We start from the raw sequence: 17,305 nt of genomic DNA on the forward strand, positions 1-17,305 counted from the left end.
AAAAGAAAAAAAAATTAAATAATTCCAAAGTTTTTTTTTTTTGAATAGGTCCTACAAACATATGGAAGGCAAAAGCTTATTGGACCTTTTAAAAAAAAACAAAAAAATAATGTTATTTGATTCGCAAATAAAAAAATTATTAATCATACTGGAATTAAAAAAAGTAGTTGATATAAAATCCTAAACACCACAAAGACAAAAAAAATCTTTTAGGCTATTTTAAAACTGTCGTCTTTGTTTAGATTGAAGTGAGGATTATCACCATTTGATATTATTAAGCTAATTCAATGATTTTAAGCTTGAAAACATAACAAATATAATGAAACATAGATTTTATTACTGATTCAAATATTTCCCGGGATCCCGGGAATTCCCGAGATTCCAAAAATATTTTTCCCGTTTCCCGGGAAATTCAAAACCCGGGAAAATTGGACGCCCTACTCACTACAGTAGGCAAGCGGGGTGGAGAGGGGGTGTGCATTCTGATGTGTGCATATTTGAGGTGTGAATATTATCTGGCTGTTCGTCAATTTAGGTGCAAAATTGGCAATAACTCATTTTCTGTAAGATTCACTATAAACCTCCTTTCCGTGTGGAAAATTAAATTATTATAATTTCACTGAGTGACAGGATGATTATTTGAAATGTAAAACTTTTTTTTCCATAAAATCACGATAACAAGCAAACCCCTCATGATTATATATCAAAATGTTTGTAATTGTCTGTTCTACAAATTTGTGGAACATTATTACACTCTTAAAAATAACCCTACAAAGTTAGAAAAAACACGAAATTTTAAAATGAAAAATTTTGTTTCAAATGAAAAAAATTACCCTTCCGGGTTAATGTAGATTCAAAAACTACATTAAATTTCCCTTAAAATAACATGTTCCAAAAAAAATTACAGTTGAGTAACGAAAAATGGCAGTTTTTTAATCTTTTTCAGTGTTTTTTTCGATGAAAAATAGTCCCTTTGACGCCAAACTTCCATCTCATCACCATTTCAGGCTGCAAATTATTGAAAAACATGTCTTTTTTCGCATGTTCAAAAATAAAAGGGGTCGTACCGCCCCTCCGTCACGAGATATCAAAAAACGAACCACGGAAATATTAAAAAAAAATTAAAAATCATGCTGCAAAATTGGTTTCAGTAACCACAAAAAATTAAAAAAAAAACATTTTTGTTGATTTTTTATCAACATAACATCAATTTGATATACTTTTAAAAAAAAAGTTCATTGACTTAGTTTAAAAAACATTTAATAGTATTTTTTGATTAAAACATTGAAATGAACCTTTATAAGGGTCAATTTAAGTTATAATTTGAATTTGCACATTTTTTAGGTGAAATATGAACAAAACACAGTGGCTTTTAAAGTCACCCCAGTTTTTTAAATAACATTGTTAACCAAACTTTTGTTAAAGCTCTTTTGAAAAAAAAAATATTTTAAAAATGTACATTGTGTGGACAACCCCAGTAGGGGAGAGTGGGGAGACTTGATCCCCTTTTTTTGTATCGCACATAACTCTGTCAATTTCTCACAAAACTATAAACTTTTTGCATGAATTGAAAGCTTAAACATTCATCTATGTTTGGCTTATAAGGGTATTTCATCAGATGAACTCTTCGAATCATGCCAAGCGTTTTAAAAATATATTTTAAACCGGCATTTTAAAAATGTTAGGGGTAACTTGATCCCCCTTTCAACATTTTGAAGAAATCTTAAGCAAAATGTTTCTTATTCATTCAAACTTTTAATTTTCTATAAGTTACAGCAATTTCACATAAAACCTGTACTTTTGTGTTCAAAATATAACAAGTTTAGTATGTAAAATATTTAAAAACTTAAAATATTATTTTTTAGACCAAAATTAAGCATGTTTTCAAAAGCTGGAATTTTTTGTTTACAAAACTTTTGAAAAAATGTTCAAATTGCAGTAAGTTATGTACAACTATACTAAAGGAAACTATGTATGAAAACCCAGCCCAATTAATTAATCTTGAGGCTGATTCCAGTGACTGTAAATATGCAGGGATCAAGTCTCCCTAAACGCACTTTTTTAAACAATTGATTGTGAAAATAGTATGACGATAAATTTAACATCAAATGCGTAAGGGTTTTGGAGTTGATAAGTTTATCAAACAATTCATGTATATAAAATATTTTTTTGAATAATTTTTGAGTGTTTTCTATACATATCCATACAAAGAAAAAAAGATCTCTTGGAAGTTTTTTGCAGCTCGTTTTAGAAAAATGTGTGTAACTCCTGTAACTCAATCTAAACATTTTTTAATTTTTTTCTTTGTTTTCTACAGTGAGTTTTAGTTAATTTCGCACATCTTTCTAGAACAAAGCTAATTGTTTTACCCACATGCTGACGAGATACAGGCTTGGGATCAAGTCTCCCCGAGGATCAAGTCTCCCCACTCTCCCCTACATGTTTCAAAAATATCAATCTTGAGAAAAGTCTTACCGTTTAACAACACCTCAAAAATAAATTGAAAACCTATTAATGTCATCCCGGAATACAGTACTTTGTTCTACAAAATTTAACTTTTTCGCAAATTATTTAATAACACAAAATTTTATGATTGGGACAAAGTTGCTGGCAGTGAAGTCATTGAGTCATTGAGAATATATCAAACAAAAAAGTTTAACAACATCTCGTTTTTTCCATGCAAGCCCCAAATCAATTTAAACTAAATTGATGGTTTCGGATAATAAAAGTAGGACAGGTACATTTTGTAGTTTTATTTAAACATTCCGTAGCAAAATATTTACAATTGGCTGATTTTTTCACTGTAACTCTAGTTGACGGTTTATTTCACCACATTTCGAACATCTAACTTGTTATGATTTCGTGATTAGTGAAAGGTAACTGCGAAGTTTCTCGTTCGTATAGAGTTATTCGGGCGTTTTCGTACATCGTCTCGAAACTAAACGGTTTTAATCTTATCGTATATAAATTAGACTTCTTATTCGGTAAGTTTTTGCGAAACGTCGCACGTTAGTTCACCTTTCCAGCCGGTTGCAGCTTCGTGCGTTGCGGCACCGATGGCTTGAATCCGGCGACACTCTCGAGGGCCGGGGACCGCTTGTACTGGGTGGCCGTTTGGGTGTGCGCCAGCGGGACCGAGTACGCGATGGTGTTGTAGAGGGAGGATGCCGCCGGGATGTGAGATATGGCCGTTGGGGTTGGCTGGGGTTGCTGGAAGTGAAGTTGAGGCTGGGGTTGGTAGATTGGATAGGTCGAGTGGTGGGGAACCGGGTAGGAGGGTTGGTAGAACTGGTGGGGCTGTTGAGTATGGGGTGGGTAGTGATGCTGGGGGTGACGGTGGTACGGATGTTGGTAGACCTGAACCGGAACGGCGGGTTTCGTCGGATATTGGTACTGCTTGAGGGGAGTGAACTGGAGGGCACTGGGGACGTAGGAATCAAGGAGACTTGTGGGGGCTTTGTGTTGTACGCCAAGGTAGTTGAGGATTCCGTTGTTTGGCTGGGCCAACGAGGGATAGCTGGATCGGACTTCGTGGTGGATCTGAATCGAAGGCTTGGCCGGCGAGTAGCTGTACTGGACTCCGGAAGACGGTTGAGCCAAATGGTTGTGGTTGAAGTATATCGCGGGTTCGGCGTTCTGTGAGACGGAGTACTCATCAGCTGCAGCTGGAGTGTGATGCGGTCGCGGGGGAGCCGGCGTTGAGGAAGGTACCGCTGCGTAGACCACTCCGGGGGTCTTCAACGGAGTCGATGCACCACTGGGGGGCGCCGCAGCAGCTGATGGGCTGCTGTTGCCGGTTTCACCGTGCGAGTAAGCTTGCACAGCCTGGTTGTTGTTGCCGCCGTGGTTGTCCTGGTCGTTCACATAAGCCGCGTACTGCTGTGCCGAGTGCGGTGGCTGGTAGTAGGACGATGGTATCATGATATAAGCTCTGCAAGAGAGAACGAGACAGAATGTCAGAGTCCGAGAAACACGAAAAAATCAGATCTTTGAAAATTAGCTCATCTTTGCATAACATAGTTTTGTGCGCTTCTTGCGCGCGCTCGCGAAAAAATGCACACTACTGCCCTGGTCAGCATTTCTCGGCACGGCAGTCGGTCAGAGCCAGCAGGGGAGGGTATGAGGGAAAACAAAAACGGCCAAGAAAAATAAATGGCCAAATGTGGTCGCAGTTGCGCACTGTGTGCGCATTCGGTGGGCATTACTAAAGGATTTATTAGTTTGATATTCCAGCTAATTATGAATACAATCTAGACTCGATTATCTGAAGTCCTCGTAAAAACTTATATTAATCAAATCACTCGATTATCCGAAAGCCTTATTTCACTTCGGATAATTGAATCACATTTTTTCAATATAATCTCAGATTCTATTTACACAGTAAAAAATAATGTAAATTTGGAAGGTTGAATATTACCTCTTTTATGATGTAATTTTACCTCAATTTAGACTGAAAAAGTGACATTACACCAGAAAAGTGGTAAAATTACACATTTCCAGAGGTAAAATTACACTTTTTTTCTGACATAAAAGATGTACCCCTTCCCAGATGTAATATTACCATGATTTTTTTTTCTGTGTAGGAAGAAAAATCTTCAATTTTATTTTAGATGTTCTAACGGAAATATACTCATTTTAATCACTCTAAGCCGTTCGACCAATTCTCATCACTTTTCCGTTTTCCGATATTAAATCAACATTTTCAGATGTTTCAACAATGGAGAGGCTTACTCACTTTTATTTGAGCTATTTATTACTTTAGAACAGTCAAAAACACTTTATGAAAGCTTTAATTTATGATCAAAGTGTTGATAGGCCGATAATAGAAATAGGCTGAGAAAGGGTATAGTTCCCCTAGTTGAGTATTATCTAGTGTACTAAAAATACTCAACAATTTTACCCACAATTTCACCCACCGTGTCCCATCAGACTCATCAATGAATTTGTATATTTGTTGTGACTGCTGCAATGGCTAATAAATTGTAAAATACAATAATTGCTGCCGCGCCCCGCATGTTGCCACCATCAACAATCAAATGGGGTGGATTTCCTACCGAAAGCTTCTGCGAGCAATTTCGGCTGATCGTGAGTGAGTGATGATCATGATGATGATGTTCAGCGAACCGCAAAATTCGCAAGGGGTGGCCTTTGACCACGCATGGGCTCTTCCACAAAAGCTCAGAGGAGGGTGCAGTTGTAGGACGGTGGGTGAAATTGCGCGATTATTTGGTGATGATTTTCGACTCTTGGTGCGAAAATAGATTGGAGCGTAAATATCTGCGAGGATCATCGCAGTGTTGTGAGTCAATGGCCTATTGGGTAATGATGGAGGTCTAAGATGGTTGATGATGATGGTGATGGGCATCGGCTCCCTTTGATTGGCGTTGATTGAGCTAATTTGGACAATTTCGACATTTCGCGCATTACTGGTCTGACTAGGTGACTGGGTGAAGGTTGCATTGGTGTGCTTAAAGTGTGCTGTTTTATGGTTGCTTGAGTGATTTTAATCCCTAATTTGCTGGGACTTACATTTATTTGAAAATATTTTCTTAAAATTAACAGATACCAATGCTCTTAAATTTGAGTATAAACGCATTTATTTGAACTAATCCATACTTTTTTTTGCAGTTTGAAAAACTATGAAATTTATTTAAAAAAATCAAATTATTCGCTCTACAGCATTGCCTTGGCGTTCTCGATTGCGAGATTCCTACTCGAAACTAGGTGTTCGAAGGCTTGATTGTTGAGGCAATTGCAAACCTCTTTTTACACCCTAGCTTCCATCCACCCCGGGATTCGAACTGACGACCTTTGGATTGTTAGTCCAACGGCCTACCAGCGACTCCACCGAGACAGGACCAAGGGAGACGACTCCTACACCTGGACTGAGCTAACGACCTAACCTTTAGGTTAGTCCGGGGCCAACATTTACTTCCCTTCCGACGGAAGGCGTGATCAGACAAATCTCGTCTCGAAAAATGCCACCGGGACCGTCTGCCACAGTGGTTCAAAAGGCTGTTTTGACGAACTTAATTGATTAGAGCAAAAAGTAAGCATTTTCGTGCTTTGACATGTTCTACAACTTTGTTCAGCGTTGTCATGGCCTACTTTTGATGAAATTTGTTTTTCAAAATACTCATCACAGTAGGCTATGGAATTTCTAACTTTTGACTGTTAAGAGATAGAGCTTTGGTGTCTTCGGCAAAGTTGTAGGGCTGAAAATTTCCACAAACTTTGTCGAAGACGCCAAAGCTCTATCTTTGCGTTGAATACCAGTTTTGGAACCTTTTTCATAAATCCCTGCCGAAAACCAGTTTTTTTACTAAAACTATGTTGAACTTTGATTTTTGACGATTACAATGTTCAGAAGAGTTGTCAGTAATATCAAAACAAACAACTTTGTCGAAGACGCCAAATTGATAGGAGCTATGTGTGATGAGTTATAGCAAGATTTGGTGATAATTTAGCTAGTTTTCGAGCTCGGTATACAAAGCCTCGGGCAAATTTGGGCAAAAACCCATACAATGGGCTTCAAGTATGACTATTCCACTTCAAAATGTCGGGTGAATCATTCGTCCGAAGGTTTACGGTCATAGATTTCCGAGCAATTTAATTTATTTTATTTTTGATGACTATTTATATGCATTTAGGACACTTTTAAGGCACATAAGCCATTTTTGCGATTTATTCGGACACACGAGGCGTGTAGGCCAGACTCTTGTGAAAATTTTGATGTATTGGAAGTCTATTTTTGAGGTTATCCAGTGTATTTTTGTGAACATCTTTGAAAAAAAAAATTCCTTCCAAAAGAGTTAATCGGCGAATCTAGACATCTAGACAACGTAATAACGTTGGTGTTGCAAAGACAGTAAATTATTTCAAACATTCATATTATTTATTAGCCAATAGGTTCCAAAGATAGACTTCCAATACATCAAAATTTTCACAAGAGTCTGGCCTACACGCCTCGTGTGTCCGAAAAAATCGCAAAAATGGCTTATGTGCCTTAAAAGTGTCCTAAATGCATTTAAATAGTCATCAAAAATAAAATAAATTGAAATGCTCAGAAATCTATGACCGTAAACCTTCGGACGAATTATTCACCTGACATTTTGTAGTGGAATAGTCATACTTGAAGCCTATTGTATGGGTTTTTGCCCAAATTTGCCCGAGGCTTTGTATACCGATCTCGAAAACTAGCTAAATTATCACGAAATCTTGCTATAACTCATCACATATAGCTCCTATCAATTTGGCGTCTTCGACAAAGTTGTTTGTTTTGATATTACTGACAACTCTTCTGAACATTGTAATCGTCAAAAATCAAAGTTCAACATAGTTTTTGTAAAAAAACTGGTTTTCGGCAGGGATTTATGAAAAAGGTTCCAAAACTGGTATTCAACGCAAAGATAGAGCTTTGGCGTCTTCGACAAAGTTTGTGGAAATTTTCAGCCCTACAACTTTGCCGAAGACACCAAAGCTCTATCTCTTAACAGTCAAAAGTTAGAAATTCCATAGCCTACTGTGATGAGTATTTTGAAAAACAAATTTCATCAAAAGTAGGCCATGACAACGCTGAACAAAGTTGTAGAACATGTCGATGCACAAAAATGCTTACTTTTTACTCTAATCAATTAAGTTCGTCAAAACAGCCTTTTGAACCACTGTGGTCTGGGATCGAACCCAGGCCGACTGAGAGTCAATTACGCTTACCCCTACACCACGGTCCCGGTTTATAAGGCGAGACTAAATCATCAAAAATCTAGTTAATTATTCACTTCGAATAGTCACATCACGAAATTATAACTTTTTCTTTTTTTTGGTATACTGAGCTCAAATATAACCCCAAAAAACTTGAAATGCGGTGGATGTATATTGATAATATCCAATTGTTAATGTTAAAGCCAGTCAACCACTCAAATTCAACTAAGATGAGTAAGCTGAGACCAAATTCGATCTCAGAGAAAAGAAAAATATTATGTAAAAAAAAACATGATTCGTTTATCGAAATTTCATTGAAAACTTTCAAATAACACCAACCAACATAATTTTCTGCGCTGACTCAACTCGAGGGGAAGCGTGAACTTTGGGCTCCCCAGAATCACAAGAACCTTGATTTTTCCAAAAATATTTAGACAGGGTCGAATGGTTTTTTGTCCAAGGGAGCGTTCTTTGATTACGTAACGTAAAAAAACTGATTTTTAGCCCCCCCCCCTTTTTAACAAAATTTACATGCAATTTTTTTTTGTATGGACCGTAACATGGCCAACGTACCCCCCCCCCCCTACTCACCTGCGTTGCGTAATAAAAGAACGCTTACCGAGGTTTGCAGGAAAATTACAATTTATGGATTATATACAAATTTGACGAACCACCCTAATTCTCTTTATACCAACTTAAAAAATAAATAATCAATCATAGTATTCAAAAGCGGTATGATCGCCACGCCATATTTTGATAGGTTTTGGAACAGAAATTCTTTATATTTAATCAAATACAGAGCATTTTAGAGTGTCGATCAATTTTCTTTGAAGATATTAACCATTTCATATGTTTCAAAATGTTTTAACTTATGTATGTTAATTGAGGTCTTAGAAGTTTAGAAATATTATTTCACCAGGAGGAATAAAATATTTTAAATGTTTTCTCTTAAATTTTGTAAATGTTTGCCTTTTACTACAATGCAAAAATGATACTATCCTAGATGACTTGTTGTGTGTACTGAGTAAGTTACTTAGCAAGTGAGTGGAATAACTCACCACCAATGCAGTGCTCACGTGTTTCACTAATCTACACTCTACAGTTTGTTTATGAGCGCTAACCGCGTGAGTTGATAATCACACAGTGTTACACAATATTTGATGAATTATAGATCAATTCTAGATTATTGCTTTTTAAATCCTCTAAACATATGAAACACAAAAGCTTATAGGACCCTTAAAAAACTCTAGAATTTCAATGTATCGCTATCTAACAAGAAAACTTGCAGTACAGTGTTATTTTTGCTATTTGACCTGTCGATAACAATATTGTTCACCATGCACCTACAAATTACCGGAGATTTGACTCGTTGCAGCATTCAAAAGTGCAGAGTCGTCAAAGAAAGTCAAAATGAACAAAGTTTTGTTCTGTGCCGTGTTAGTGGCTGTGCTAATCGGCGTTATCAATGGCCAACAGGATGAAGATTCGAAAAAGTACTGTCCATCGATTGCCAAACTGAAGTGTAGGAAATCGTGTCTTTGCGTAACTAGTCCGGATAGTGCTGGCAATTGTCCGACCGGATTTCAGCTCAACAGTGTGTGGGAAGAATGCACAGTTAATATGGTGCTTGCCTAAAGGCTAAGATTGATGAACATCTAATAAAATGCGATGGAAACCTTCAGAAGCCAACCGCTTTTTATTTGAAATAAATCAATTTCCTCACAGTGTAGCATCCTATATTAACCTAATTAAACGGACAGTGGCCCGTTCGTTTCTCAAGTCTGTTTCAAATTTTATGTAATAATCCGTAGCATTTGCGCCTTTCAAATCGTATCCCTCCAAGTGGTTGTGGTGGTAGCAAAACGAGATAAATCGCCACCGCGATCCACCTGTTTGGAGCAGCCTCCCCTTGCCAGCGTTTGATCCCCTCGGCCAGATTGCAAATTTCCATAGCGAAAAGCGCTCTCTTCCCCAGTAATATGGTCGTCGTCATTCCAAACAGCTCATCATCATCGCCGCCACGGTTGTTACGTAACGCCGACCCGTCGGAAATCCAGGCCACCAGCCAGTTGTTTGTGGGCAAGATAATGTGTCCAGTATTTATTATTGAATAAAAAGTGGTGGTGAGACCTTCCACATACCCCCAGCCGACAACGGATTGATCCAATTTCCATCACAATAAACGTTTGAGGCGAAAAAGTTATCAGCTGTAACAATATGGGATCAAGTGAATGTTATCTTTCGTGGCCGTCACTACCGGGTTTAAGTCTTTTCAATCAAAATTAATAGCTGAATGGGACAAATTATGTATGTGTTTATAATTCAAACTTTGATCTTGATCTTGGTAATAATACGAGCAGTTTGTCAAGTGGTTAATGTCGTTGTTTGCATAACTTCTTCAAATCCGATCAAAATCAAACAAACGCATGGTTGTAATGTACACTGAGAAAAACGATGTCCCAACATCGTGAATAAAAGTTTATAAAATTCCGAACCACGAACAAAGTGTTCAAATTCCAAAATGACAAGAAGGACAGTTCTCCCATAAGGAATACATTTTGGAAAAAGCAAAAACTGCTCGAATGGAATTAGTCCATTTGAAAACTTTGTGCGGGGTTCAGTATTTCATGAACGCTTGTTCACGACTTTGGGAACACATATTTCTCCGTGTAGGAATGGTTGGTCTAGTTCTAATTTACAATATTAAACAATATATTTCTAGATTTTACTGATCTCTAAATCAATTTGATACGAATTTGAGACGGTAGTTCTTATGATTTTTTCTGCTATTAATATTATTCAGTTTTCTGTAAAGTTATGCTCTCAATACTACAATTAAAAAACTAACTTAATCCACACACCAAAATTTTTTCACTGAAATTTACTGAAATTTTACTGAATTTTTATCTGCTGATATTTCATTGAACGATTCAGTAATTTAGATTTTACTGAATTCTCAGTTAACTGACATTTGTCACTTTGACAGATGGTTTACTGAAAGTTCAGTAAATTGGTTGTCAAAACAACTGAAATTTCAGTAAAAGAAACGTCAAATTATTCAAAAAAAAACAACACATTTGAAAGAGCGTTTTCTCTCGGCAGCATCCACCAATAAGTCAAAAGTGATATTTCAGTTTGACAGATGTGCAGTTACTGATTTTTCAGCAATGTTTTTGTTCATTGCCGAATTTCAGCAAAAATGATGATTACTGAATCGCATTCAGTTATTATTTTTACAGAAATGGCAATCCAAAATTTGGTGTGTGCACCTATGTGGTTGATGCCTTCCTCACCTTTTAACAACAATAGCTGATATGATGGATTTGGGACACAAATTTCTTCTTTGTATTAGATTAGGAATAAAAAAGTATAGAAATATTGCTTAAGTGCTCATTACTTCAGCCAGGGTGGCCAGATCTTCAAACTTTTAGACTGGTTGGAAAGGTCTTTCAGTTAACTAGTCACCGAAGGATCGGATGATGGCTCCTGGCATAGTTTACATACAATTAAGTGAGATCTGGCTTCAAAAAAGTACATGAATGTCACATAAGTGGTTATAACTTCAGACAGGGATCTTCAATACTTATCACTTATAAAAAAATTCAAAGAAGGTTAAACTTGATCTATGGGACCCTGAACCGAGTGAGAATGAGAACAATTTGGCTTAAATCGGTTCAATCAGTACTGAGATAATTGAGTGAATATATTGGTCACATACATGCACACACATACACACAGACATTTGTTCACTTTTTGATTCTGAGTCGATATGTATACATGAAGGTGGGTCTTCGAGCTTTTCATAAAAAAACATTTTTTGAGCAGGATTATAGCCTTACCTGAGTGATGAAGGCAAAAATATAATATATAGATTTCAAGAGAACGTATAGCTAGAAATTGTACCCATATGTATCAAAGCCTCAACCACATATTTTGGTTTTAAAAAGCTGAACTCTGTCAGACCGTACAATTTATTGAGATTGCGTACCATAATTTCTAATGGTTCTAACATTCCCCTAATGATCGGGATCCAGTCTCCTTGCTCACGCTCGGTCTCCTTAATGGAATGTTATTTGTACCGATCATCTGCGGGACCACTTACGTAACTCGGCAGCGAATTAAACAGCTGCTCGAGAGCAAAGCTAAAGATTGTACTTTTATATTGCATTTCAATTTCAATCATCGCACCACACCGATCCGAACTTGGTCAACCGGAGAGGTATCATCAACTCTTCAGGTTCAAGAAAGCAACTACTTGGCATGCACTCAGCTAGAGCGCTGGTAGCGCTGCCCCAAACCGACCGGTTCAGCCGGCTCGGCCAAGTATGCTTATGTGATCTCCCCGTCTCGATATTAGCGATACAGGCGATTATAGACGATTAGTTTCATTTTTATTCGAACCCGTCGACGCCGATGAATGCTGAATAGCCTGATCCCCCAGTGTAGCCGTTGACAGGCCCTGAAGTCCCACGCGGCAAGATCGAAACCGAACTTTATTGATTTGTTCCTTTCATCTTGACTCGATCAATGGAGAGCCCAAAACATACAGTGCTGCCGCTGCAGATCATCTGTTCGATAGTACCCCGAATTATAACCATACCGACTGCACAATATCCCATGACGAATCCGGTGATGAAGTAAATCGAATCGCGATACAATAGCCACCACCGACCGCGTGGTCTTAAAAAAAAGCCTTCGACCGGTTACGCAGAACGCGCGTGGAGGAGCCTTGCGCATATCGGGGTCATCCAAATAGTGATTTGCATGGTTCCGAATTTGCATTTGCGCAGCGCGGCTTGTTGTTTGCTGAAATCACGCGGTGGCCGTAAATGTCGCGTGGGTCCGAGTCGCTGAAGAAATTAAAAAGGTGCCGTGGCACTTTCGATGCAGATTGTGTCAGTTTTTAACGGCTGGTCGTGCGACAACTGACGTAAATTTTGCGGTGTCAATAGTTTGGCAGAGTAATTTCTAGATTTACGACTGCGAGTGATGCTAGAGAGAAACTTTATTGCAAATAACACTAGACAGTCAAAGTGGAATAAACTGCATGTCAATTCACAATTCAAGGCACACTGTGAAGATAGTTATCTGGCATTATTTGTAAACGTTTTTAGAACAAATTTTTAACATTCAGTTAATCCTGCTGCGTTTATTGTAAACATCAATTGTTCGTATAAATGTCCCAAAGCCAAAATACAGCAAACTGAGAAAAATAAATTCTATAAAATTGTAATTAGCTTAGGAACTATAATCCAGGAAAAGACAGTAGAGTGGGGGCCTTCCCTATGACCAAATAAACTATTTTGTGTCATTGGTTCACCCATACAAGTCTCCATACAATTTTGGCAGCTGTCTTTACAAAAATGGTACGTGCATATTCAAACAGCTGTAACTTTTGAGTGATTTTTCTGATCAATTTGGTGTCTTCGGCAAAGTTGTAGGTATTGTTGAGGACTATTGAGAAAAAATAGGTACATGGAAAACAAAAAATTAAGATTTTTCAATCAACATTTTTTTCACAAAAACTCAATTTCCCAAACTTTTGAGCTATAGAAAAACATGGTCAAAAAATCTGCCGCCGAGTTTTAAATTTTTAAAAAATAGTGATTTTTGGAAAAAATTTAAATTTTATGCAAAAATAAATTTGACCTCAATTTTTTTAAAGGTAAAATTGAATTTCCAATCGAAAAGTACTTTACAGATTTTTTGATAAAGGGCTCTGTTTTCAAGATATAGCCACCGAAAGTCTGTTTTTGATTTTTAAAAATAGTGACCATGAGTGACCATTTCTAAAAATATTTTTTTTGCAAAGTTCAGAAAATTTGCTTTAAAATTGTCTAAGAGACATTGAAGATTGGACCTTTGGTTGCTGAGATCCAGCCGCTTTAAGAAAAAGAAACACGAGAATTCAAGTTTTTTAAGTCTCACCTACATAATCCACCATTTTCTAATGTCAATATCTCAACAACAAATGTTCCGATTTTCAATGTTAAAACATTAAACAATCGAAATTTTCAAATCAAGACTAACATTTTGAAGGGCCAAACATTGAATATTACGCCCATTTAAATTGTTTGTCTTGATTTAATTTTTTTCAATATATTTTTTTTCGAAAAGATTTTACGATTGTTTTATGTTTCAATATTGAAAATCGGACCATTAGTTGCTGAGATATCGACATTAGAAAATTGTGGGTTGTGTTGCTGAGACTTGGAAAACTTCAATTTTCGTGTTTCTTTTTCTTAAAGAGGCTGGATCTCAGCAACCATAGGTCCAATCTTCAATGTCTCTTAGACAATTTCATAGCAAATTTTCTGAACTTTTCAAAAAAATATTTTTAGAGATGGTCACTCATGGTTACTATTTATGAAAATCGAAAAACTGCAAATTTGAAATCAAAAACTGCAAAATATTTTTAATACTCGAAATTGAACTGCAAACTACTGTTGCAAGCTTTAGGAGAAATACTTTTTATTAGTATGAAATGATTGTTTTAGTTTTTTTTTGTATTAAATGATCAAGAAATTAGCAATATTTTAAAAGTTTACTAGACTGTCATCTTCAATCTCATCTTAAAAAAAATGTTTTATTTCTTGATTTTTGTTCAAATTATTTTGAAAGAAAGTTTCTGTTTGATTTTTTTTGTTCAAACAAAAAAAAAGTTTGTGACGGTGTTTTCAGCATTCTGAATTTGAAGACTCGAGTTTTACTGCTACTTTTAAGTGCATTTTCAACAATAAACATTTTAGAAAATATTATATTTATTTTATACTCATGAAAATATGACTTTTGAAGCATGCAACAGTAATACATTTTCGATTTTAAATCATATTTGTACTTATGTGCCTAGTTAATGTTTGCTTAAGAAAATATCAAATTTATTCATTAAAATGCAATAATACCATTAACAATCACAAACCTGCCAAAGTTTTGGCAGAACAAGCTAAATCATAGCAGACACGTGATATTTGTACACAAAAAAATATGTAATAATCTTATAATTCTTGTAGAAAATATATTTTTACATTTTTTTATGATTTTTATTACTGAATAAATCCCATATATTCAAAAACTCAGACAAAACATAATTTTCAAAATGTTTAGCGGTTTGCAACCTTCTACAAAGTTGGAAAGCATTGGTAAAGCTGAGAAAATTTCCTATAAGACACATTTGAAAGTAGCGATGACTATTTTTTCCTGAAAAGTTTGTTCTAAAAAACACGCCGTGGTCCAACTGGGACAGCTCGTTGGATAAATGTACAACTCGTGCTGAAAAAATCAAGTTTGGCAACGAGTTACTTATAAGTTTTTTTTGCAATTCCGAAAAACGCTTCTAGAATGAAATTTTATGTCAAACATTCATGTGTTGGCATTTGAAATTTTTTGGCAGGGAAATGTAGGTTGTTTTGTTTCTCCAGAAGGTCAGGAAAAGTTGACAGTTCCACAGCGGAATTGCAAAAAAAGTTTTTCTGTCGCGAAAAGAAAAGTTTAGTCAATAATTAGAAATTTTGAATAAATACCAATGATTGCAAAATAACCGGACTGGAGTAAAATGCATTTAAAATGCACATTGTTATCCAAATGTTGAAACCATGACTTGTAATTTAAATTTTCATGTTTTCATTTTTTTATGTTTATTGGAGAAAGGTAATGACGAACAAGTATTACTTTTCGATGCACATATTGAAAAGATGAACTTTTCAGCACAAATGGAGTTGCGAACAACTTTTTTGTAAATCTCAAAACACTCTTTGAATGGGATTTTAAAGCAAACGTCCACGAGTTTTGTCAATTTACCTTTCTATCCAAAATGATGTCGACAATTTTTTTTTTTTTCAATATAAGTACTGAAACGTTCAATTTTAGAGTACCCAACTTAATGCTGAAAAGTAGAACAAATATTTCTTTTCAACTCAGTTATTTTTGTTGATGAAAAGTAGGCCGTTTCGTCATTTGAGAAGGCAAAGTAGTTTCACAATGGAATTGGAAAAGAGGTTTTGTACTTTTCATAAAATGAAAAATATCCAATAATATGTTATTTACTTCTAGATTAAATTTTCAAAACAACCTATCCCTCATGGGTTTCCTATGCAGATAGGGCCTTTTGAAAATTTATTCGAGACTTACATTCCTTACGAGTGTTAAGTTTTCATGAAATTCTCCAGTAAAGTATAAAAGGGACCCTCAATAAACCACGTGTACACTTTAGGGGGGGGGGGGGGGTAAGCGATTGTCCACGCAATTGTTCACGAAGGGGGGGGGGGGGAGTTGAGATTCCCAAAAAAGTGTCCACGTGGTTTATGGATGGTCCCAAAAACATTAATACATAAATTGTGACAAAATTAAAAGTTTTTATGTGATTTGTATTTTTTTTTGCAAACAATCTTGCTGAATATCTGTAAGTGCTCATGTGTTCGACAACCTCTCAGTCTGTGTGTGTGCCAATATTGGCTGCACAAATTACTCTTTATCCATCATCATCATCATCATCATAATCCACGGTAGCAGCAGCAGCAGCAGAAAGATTGCCCCCATCTCGGACGTCTCGTCAAAATTGTCTGCCAGGCTCGGCCGAGAGAAGTTTTGCGGACCTAAAAGCTCATCTGCTTACTTATTTTGACATCGTGCAATTTCTGGTGGGATCTGGCGCAAGCGCCTCTTCGCGAAAATCGGGCCAGCATCAGCAACAGTATACTTTTGACGTTGTGAAAATATTCGCGATGACCTTAACGGGTTATTTTTGTTTCTTATTTTTTTTTTGTAACGGTACAAAGTGAAATTGCATGACGAACGGTTAATTTTTTTATTTAGTTTGCTTTTACTCTCAAAACATGAAAAAATTGAGAGTTTAAAATTGATTATTTAAAAAAAACATTGTCATGTTTTCTCTTGTTTCAAAAAATATATTTTAAAGCGAAATTAACTCAATATTTTGTGTTTGTTAGAAACTTCTACTTTTAACAATATCTAAAAAGTCTACACAGTCTGTCTCTTAAGTCCAGATATCTTTAAAAAAGTGTTTTTACATTACGCTGACTCACTTGAGTCTTAGTTTAATCAACTTGTAACCGTCACACTTAAGCACACGGGTTTACAAAACTGAGGTGGGTAGCAATTTCCAAAACAGCAGCGGAAAACATTGTAGCAACAGTCAGAGTGTGTCGTACCTACTGTCGAGAATGTCATTCAAATTGGCGCGGCACGGTAATGATGATTATCATCGTGTTAAACCTTTCGACTCGGTAGCATCTTTATTCGCCACAACTAGAGCACGTCACCTTAAGGTGTAATTTTGTTTTGTGATTGCAGGATAGTATTTACCCTCAGTTTGTCTGTTCAGTTTTTTTTTTCTGTGCAGGCAATCATGGTTTAATGCCAACGTTTGAAAAGAATTGTGCGCAATAAAGGTTAAGAATTAATTGTTTGGAAACTTTCGGAGCAGTGCGCAGTACAAATATTTTGTCACGTCGTCAGAACGAGTTGACCAACAATTGTAAAATAGGTAATTTTTGTACAGTTTCAGCAGGAATCAAATGCCTATGAAGAGGTGCGTGTCAAATGTTTACGGCAACTCGAACATGATTTATTCATCGTTGCTTATTGC

The 17,305-nt window shown here is 36.3% G+C and overlaps 1 protein-coding gene across 1 annotated transcript in view; it reads right to left on the reverse strand.

Moving 5' to 3' along the window:
* Positions 1-2,740: 2,740 nt before the first annotated feature.
* The window catches only part of LOC120415943 (uncharacterized), a 36,064-nt gene continuing 21,499 nt past the window's right edge, over positions 2,741-17,305 (reverse strand). The window contains exon 4 of the mRNA XM_052709446.1: positions 2,741-3,931. Within this exon, the coding sequence (XP_052565406.1) occupies positions 3,010-3,931 (922 nt within the window). The 3' untranslated portion in view covers positions 2,741-3,009. The remainder of the gene's footprint in view (positions 3,932-17,305) is intronic.

The sequence above is a fragment of the Culex pipiens genome, chromosome 3, assembly GCF_016801865.2.
Source record: "Culex pipiens pallens isolate TS chromosome 3, TS_CPP_V2, whole genome shotgun sequence".
In the NCBI taxonomy this organism is placed as follows: Eukaryota; Metazoa; Arthropoda; class Insecta; order Diptera; family Culicidae; genus Culex; species Culex pipiens.